Source organism: Lactuca virosa, chromosome 9 (genome assembly GCF_052849685.1).
Source record: "Lactuca virosa cultivar CGN04683 chromosome 9, Lactuca_virosa_CGN04683_v6, whole genome shotgun sequence".
Taxonomy (NCBI): Eukaryota; Viridiplantae; Streptophyta; class Magnoliopsida; order Asterales; family Asteraceae; genus Lactuca; species Lactuca virosa.
In genome coordinates this window covers 263253994-263262749 of record NC_136434.1, presented here as the reverse complement: position 1 = coordinate 263262749, position 8756 = coordinate 263253994, and the positions used below count along the sequence as shown (strand labels likewise).

The following is an 8756-nucleotide window of genomic DNA, read 5'->3' as shown; positions in this document are numbered from 1 at the left end:
AATCGTCCAAGTGAATGTACACTATGAATCTGAGCAGGTTCACAACGTGAATATGAGCACGTTCATAATGTGAATTTGAACTGAAATTTTGATTTTTTTTAACATCAATATGAATCAATGTTTAAAGAGTACCAAAAAATATAAATTTTGATATATTAATTAATTTTTTTCTACAAAAAAATAGACCTTAACTTTTCAACAAACAAAGAAAATGAAGTGGGTTTTTTGAAAAAAAAATTATTTTTTATATATAAATATGGATCTCTATGAAAAGAGGACGAAAAATCACGAACAATGGTATATTCGGTTTTTTTTTCGATAAAAAAACATGGCCTAAAAAAATTAATCTAAAAAAAAGAAGTGAGTTCTATTATAATCTGGTGCATGTGCGTCCATTGTAAAAGTCTACAATCATTCCTTTTATCGTTGATCGTTTTAAATTTCGACGCTTTGGATTGGTTCCTTGATTAATAATGGTTTTCTATTGAATTTCTTTCTCTCTCTCTCTCTCTCTCTCTGTGTGTGTGTGTGTGTGTCTATATATATATATATATATATATATATATATATATATATATATATATATATATATATATATATATATAGGGGATGGTTCCCTTGAGATTAATAAACAAATTAGAGATTGTGAGATTAAACATGAGCCAGTGGAACTTAACCTCAACCAGTGGAACTTAACCTCAACTTCCATCAACTGTTAAATGATGTAGGTGTATAACAGTAAATTTCAACTTAATGTTTAGAAAGTGGACACCTTCCTTCTCTAAAAATCATTTATCGCCAAATCATCGATTCTCAGTATCAATCACGTAATCGTATCATTCAATCTTCAAAAATCATTCAATATCATCATAAAGTTCCTATTTATACTGAATCCATTATCAAATTAATCACAATCTTCAAATCGAAAAAAAATGATCGAAACAGAGCATTAGTTCATATCTTCATAAATACGAGACATAATCCTCAAATCAAAGAAACAAGCACATCGCATTCAATAACGCAATTCAAGATAGCATTTGAAAATTGAATCAAAATCAATTTTCATAATGATGTCGAATTCAAAAGAAATTGACGAGTCGATCGCAACTGATACTATTGTAGCTAAAATCAATTCATCTCGTAACAACAAACAAATCGATTCAATTTCTTTGACTTCTGAACAACTTCAAAATACGATTCGTATTGAAGGTACAAATAATTCGTTTTAATACTACATATTACATTACAATTTCTACACTTCATTCTGATTTTTTTTATTATACAGTATAAATTACGACTAATTATATGTTATGGTGTATAATCATATACAATTATACATACTAACATTTGATTAATCGTATATAACAATTTAAAAAAATATATGATTTATCATATTTGTTAATAGATCTAAATATATGATTAATTATATATTAAATAGTATAATCATATATGATTATACAGTATAATATGTGAATAATCATATAAGACATTGTACAAAAAAATATGATTATACATCATAAAATATGATTATATTAGCATGAATTGTTGGGTCAAAATATGGTTTATACTTTGTTTTTCTAAGAGAATGTACTTTTCCGTAATTTTGTGGCTGTGTACGGCCGTACACGTGTGTACGGCCGCACACCCTGTGTACGGCCGTACACAGGGTGTGCGGCTGTACACACGTGTACGGCTGGAGGTCCATATAAATAGATGTAATGGGTAGAGGAGTGTACGGATAGAAGAGAGAAAAAGGAGAGCATATTGTAGAGAGAGAATCTAGAGAGAAGAATAGTGTGTGAGAGAGAATCTTGTGTAAGGAGCATCATTCATATCATTGAATACATCACAAGATTCATCATCTTCTTCTTCTCCTTCTCTTCTATTTGATCTGACATCATCCAATTGATTGGGATTCCGTACCATCAATTGGATCTGATTGATACACAAGCATTTTGGGGACTTACAATTGGTATTAGAGCTTGGATTGTATCAATCAATTTTGTCAGATTTGGAGCTTATTTGATCTTATTTTGAAAAGATTCGTGCGTTTTTGGATAGATCTCTGAAAATTAGGGGGGTTTGTTCTTTGCGTTTTTCATAAAAACGAGTTTTTGATCGAGTTTTGGAGCAAAAATGGTGAAAATCGTCGTTTTTTCTTTGCATCTGTTGAAGGTGTGCGGTTGGACTTTGATGGTGTGCGGTTGAGCTCTTGAGGGTGTACGGTTGAACGTGTGCGGCTTGGTGTACGGCTCGGTGTGTGCGGCTCGGACGTGTGCGGCTTCGCACCTCGTTCTCAGTCGTCGCTTCGGTCTCGGTCAGCGGAAGTCTTCGCAAGTTGCATTCTCACACGTGTTCGCAGGGTTCATTCAAAAAAATTCGTGGGAGTTTTGGGGTTGCCAGGGATCGAACCCGGGTCCCTCGCTTCAGCATCCCTCGCGCCTTACCAGTTGGACTAGTAAGTCCTTTGTTCCATTGCTTCCAAATTTAATTCATAAGGACTCCTATTCGCACCTAATTTCGCAAATTTGACACTTTTAACCCAAAAATCAATTTCCTTTTATTTTTAAATTCCATTTTCAACCCAAATTTTTAGTTTTCAATTTTTGACTTTTATTTTTGACTTTTGACCTTTAAATTTTATTTTGTCTTTCAAGTTTGACCTTTGACTTTAAGCTTTGACTTTCTCGTTTAACCTTTAAAATTTCAATTTTAGCTTTTCGGTTTGACTTTTAAGTTTGACTTTTTAAATTTGACTTTTAAGGTTGACTTTTGAGTTTTTTAGTCAAAGGGCATATTTTTTATAAAAATGAGTTCCTCATCCATTCCGGTAAATGAAGTTTCATGTACTCCATCTTGTGAAGCTACGATTAAATTTCTTCGCGAACAAATTGATTTGCTAAAAAGGGAAAATGAGGACCTAAAATACGAAGGATATCAACTTAGGAAAGGTCAGAAACCATTAAAAGCACAATTAGAAGCCAAAATCAAGGATTTCCGAATGCTTCAAGAAGATTACAACAGCAAGTGTGAAAATTACGATCATATTAAGAAAAAACTTGCTGCTGTAACTGCCGAACTTGATGCATTGAAAGCTAAATATAATGATGCTGAATTTACATTTAAGAAATTTGATGTATCAAGTGAGGTAGTTGTGTCCATGATGGAACATAATATGAAATTTAAGGATAACCAGCAAAAGGGTCTAGGTCATGAGGGTGTTCCTCCTCCTTTCAATCACACGTATCAGTATCACCCTTTGACTAAAGAGGAGATTGCCAACGAACCATTCATGGTTTATGGCAAACCAGCTGGTTTTGTATCAGGAGGCATTATTAATGTTGAAAATACTAATGTTTCTACTTCCTGCGCAGGTAAAGTAGTAGAGGATGAGAACAAGGAGAAAACTATTGAACAATCCAATGACTCCTTGAACTCTGAATCTGTTGCTTCGAACTCAGTTGCTTCTAATAAGCCTGTTGTTGAAAAATACAGGCCACCAACACAATTTAAACAGAGTGCCTGTTGCAAGTGTGCATGTGGAAACAACCAGCAACAAGGCAAGGATACGCCACCAGGGGCAGGAAGAAACAACTTCACAGTGAAGAAAAAGACTCGTTTTCACTGTGGAACACCTAGACACGTTGCCCGAAACTGTCCAAATCGGGCATATGTTCCCTACTGTGCACAAGGATGGCAGAAAGCACCAAGAGGTAGATACTCCAAAAGAAACCCCTCAAGGTCACGATCAGACATTGGGAACTGGAATGCCAAGAAGGCCAAGAGTTCAACTCCTAAGGCCAAGAATCCAAATCCCAAAGTCAAGAAGGGAATACCGGCCAAGAAGCCAAATCCAAGAGATGCTCCTGCGAAGCCAAAATCAAAGTCATCTCAACGGACAACATCAAGTTCAAAAGCAAGTGCCGAGGCACCCATCAAATCGAAAAAGAAATGGGTTAAACCCGACTACAGATGGGTTCCGAAGGTTCAATCTCCCAAATCATCTAATGATTCTAATATTTCTACATCTTCTGTTTGTGATAAACAGGACATGTCATGGGAGAGAGTTCTTTGCAAAGACGACAAAGGTCAACCCAGTTTCAAAATGGATTGGGTTCCAAAGACCAACTGATCCTGCTCTGTGTCGGAGCAGCTATGGAGGTATATCATCATACTTCGGTTTGTTGGTAGTGGCTATTCCAGGAACATGATAGGGGACATCTCTCAAATGTACACCATTCATAACCTTGTTTGGGAGTATGCGTCCTTTGCGGGAAAGGAAGAAAAGAAGGGATCACACATGGGGTTGTAAAAATATGGTTAACAAGAAAAGCCAGCTACTTTTTAGGGGGAGTTTGTTGGGTCAGTTAGAAAAGAAAGCTATAAACCAAGGGGGAGATTGTTGGGTCAAAATATGGTTTATACTCTGCTTTTCTAAGAGAATGTACTTTTCCGTAATTTTGTGGCTGTGTATGGCCGCACACCCTGTGTACGGCCGTACACAGGGTGTGTGGCTGTACACACGTGTACGGCTGGAGGTCCATATAAATAGATGTAATGGGTAGAGGAGTGTACGGCTAGAAGAGAGAAGAGAGCATATTGTAGAGAGAGAAACTAGAGAGAAGAAGAGTGTGTGTTAGTGTGTGTGAATCTTGTATTTGGATCTACATTCTAATCATCAAATAATACAAGATTCATCATCTTCTTCCTCTCCTTCTCTTCTTATTGTGAACTGGCATCATCCGTTTGATTGGGATTCCGCACCATCAAACGGATCTAATTGATACTCAAGCATTTTGGGGACTTACATGAATAATCATATATGATTATTCATATGTATGATTAATCATATGTATTTATAGTTTGTAATTCTGATTTATCATATATGTTTTCAAATTGAAATATATATTAATCTTATATTAGGATGAATACTCATATACGATTATACATCATAAAATATGATTAATCATATATTACAAACTACAAATACATATGATTAATAATAGATGATTAAACAGTATCAAGTATGATTACCTATAAATTAATACGTATAATCATTTATGATTACACAGTACAATATATGATTAATCATATAAGACAATGTACAAACACATATGATTTAACATCTAATAATATATTAATATCTATAATCATATATGATTTTTCATACTAAAATATAATGAATATTATATTACACTATATAAATATATATTGTTAATCACATATGATTATTACAACATAAAATTATATAATAACATATTTGACATTCTCTTCTTTTATCAGGAATTCAACAAATGAATCATATTGCAGTAAGATAATTTGAAGAATCTGAATATATATCAGATGTCCCTACTGAATTTGTACCTGTTGTAAACATCATTTTCAAATCACTAAATTTGGCAGTAAAAATGTATATTGATTATGCAGAAATGGCAGGTTTTCAAACAAGACTGAGTAGCCAATCAAAATACAATAGCCAAATAATAAAAGAAAAATATGTTATATGCAATAGGGGTGGCAAGGATAAACCAAAACCTTGTGATACGTTGGCTACAAGTTCTATCAAGAGGAAACCAAATTCAAACAAGATAATTACTGGGTGTACAACAAAGATTATATTTGAAAATGTTTATGGAACAACAGATTACAAAGTTAAGAAATTCTTTGAATTGCATAACCACCCACCGGAAAGTATTGAAGAAAGACCTTATACGAAAAAGGAAAGAAAGATGTCATATTCTGAAAAAGAGTTTGTAGTACGTGCATCAAAAGCTAAAATTGGTCCAACAATGGCTCACAAAATACGAGCAGATTTGAAAGGAGGATATAAATATGTAGGGGCAAAGGTAACAGACTACAAAAACATGAGGAAAGGAGTAAATAGAATCTCATGTTACAAGGATGCTCAAATAATGATAAACAAAATGAATGATCGTAGAGATCATTACCCAAATTATTCATTTGAGTTCCTACGTGATGGAGATATGTTGGTTGCTATGTTTTGGGCAGATGAAAGAGAAAAGGCTTTTTATGCAGAGTTTGGAGAAATTATATCTTTTGATGCAACTTTTAGAACAAACAAGTAAGTTAATGTATATGCTTTACATAATTTATACATTTATGATTAAAATAAAAAAAATTATACAATTAAATTTAAACATACTATTAATTAAATATGATTGTACTAAACACATTTTCTTTATATAGGTATAAAATGGTATTTGTTCCATTCACAGCAGTTAACCACCACTAGAAATCAGTTACTATTGGTGCTGGGTTGCTGAGTAGAGATACAATTGAGTCGTATGAATGGCTAATTAAAGCTTTTCTTAGAGATCATGAAGGGAAAGCACCAAAAATTGTTCAAACTGATCAAGATCCAGCAATAAAACAAGTAGTGGAATCTGTCTTACCAAATTCAAGACATAGACTATGCATGTGGCACATAATGGAAAAACTACAAGCAAATGTATGATAAAAATAAAACTATATAATCATATATGATTAAGTATTCTAATAATATTAATTATTGGATAACATACTGTATAACCATATATGATTAAGTATTGTAAGAATATGAATTATCAGATACCATAATGTATAATCATATATGATTAATCATATATGATTATATATTATGATATATGATAATAGAATATATAATCATATATGATTATATAGTTTGATATCTGATAATTCATATTATTATAATTGTTAATCATATATGATTATAATAATAAGAATTATCAGATATCATACTGTATAATCATATATGATTAATCATATATGATTAAGTATTCTAATAATATGAATTATCATATATCATACTGTATAATCATATATGATTATAGAGTATGATATATTATAATACAATATATAATCATATATGATTATATAGTATTATATCTGATAATTCATATTATTATAATAGTTAATCATATATTATTAATCATATATGATTATATACTGTATTATCGTATATCATAGTATATAATCATATATGATTAATCATATATGATTATATAGTATGATATCTGATAATTCATATTATTAGAATAGTTAATCATATATGATTAATCATATATGATTAATTATATATGATTATGTATTCTTATAATATGAATTATCATATATCATACTGTATAATCATGTATGATTAATGATATACGATTATATAGTATGATATATGATAATACAGTATATAATCATATATGATTATATAGTATGATATATGATAATTCATATTATTAGAACAGTTAATCATATATCATTAATCATATATGATTATAATAATATGAATTATTAGATGTCATACTATATAATCATATATGATTAATCCTACATTACAGTACATAATCATATATGATTACTCATATATGATATATCCAAATAAGTATATAATTTATACTTGTATAAGTAAAATTATTCATTCATAGGTTACTGACGATTTATTTAAAAACAAAGACTTCAAGAAAAGATTTAACAAGCTTGTATGGAACATGCATATCAAACCTAATGAATTTGAGAAGAAGTGGGAGTTGATTATTGATGAATTCAACCTCGAAGATAAAAGATGGTTCAATGATATGTTCGGATTACGTGACAAATGGATACCTGCGTACTTCAGTGACACTAGAATGTCTAGATTGATGAAAACCACTTCAAGATCAGAAAGCATGAATTCCTTCTTCAACACTTACTCACAATCTGGAAATTTACTTTTGCATTTCATGATGAACTATGACACAGCAATTCAAAAACTAAGAAATACACGAAAGGAGCTTGATCGTCAAACAAAGAAGCTAGTATATAAATTTATTTCACCGCGACCTATAGAAAAACATGTTGCAAAAGTTTATACAAGTACATTGTTTTATGAAGTACAGAAAGAAATCTACAAAGGTTCCTGGTACTGCCAATACAAACATATTGGAATAAAAAACAGATGGGAGTTATACAAAGTGGAACAACTGAACAAAAACAGTGATCTAAAAACAGAATTTGAGGTAATATGTTCTTATTTTAAAATTTTGATGAATCAAAACGTAATATACATTTTCAGTTGATTATAAAACACTTAATGCTTTAATTTTATTTTGAATATGTAGAAATAAAACTTCCAATAAGTGGTGTAAAATGTCCTTGTGAACACTTCAACCGCATTGGGACTTTGTGCAGACATGTATTCAACATACTCATGAAACATGGAATTAAGGAAATACCTGAACAGTACATTGAGAATCATTGGAGAAAGGATGTGATATCAAGGCATTATCACTTTGGTAGGCATGTATATGATACAGGAGACAGTGAAATTAACAGATCTGTCAATCAAGCATACTACAACTTTGAAGCATGCTTGGAATACGTAAGAAAAAATAAAGACAAAATGGATTTGTTTGTTAAGAAAACAGAAAGCATGTTGAAGGAATACGAGAACGATCCTACAAATGAATTGCAGAAAAATAGGACAGATGTTGAAGAGGTAGGAAAGCTTATGGGCATTTCTATTCCAAAAGACATTAACATCAATGTTCCAAATGTTCAAAGCAATAAAGGAAGTGGAAAGAAAAATGGAATTCAAAGTGCAGCAGAAATAGCATATAAAAATTCAAACAAGCAAACAAGAAGATGCTCAGGATGTGGAGAAAGGGCTCCTCATAACTTGCGTACATGCCCAATAAAACTTGTAGCAAAACAATCATCAAAAGCTACATAAATAATTACTAGTTTAATCAGTAATGAATAATTCATGA

At 31.5% G+C, this 8756-nt stretch overlaps 1 protein-coding gene across 1 annotated transcript; it reads left to right on the top strand.

Annotated features, from left to right (window-relative positions):
* Positions 1-5408: 5408 nt before the first annotated feature.
* Positions 5409-8114, top strand: LOC145140505 (protein FAR1-RELATED SEQUENCE 5-like). The gene is made up of 5 exons (XM_079073975.1): positions 5409-6082; positions 6208-6217; positions 7437-7805; positions 7887-8006; positions 8109-8114. The coding sequence occupies exons 1-5, from the start codon at positions 5409-5411 to the stop codon at positions 8112-8114; spliced, it is 1179 nt and encodes a 392-aa protein (XP_078930101.1).
* Positions 8115-8756: the final 642 nt, after the last annotated feature.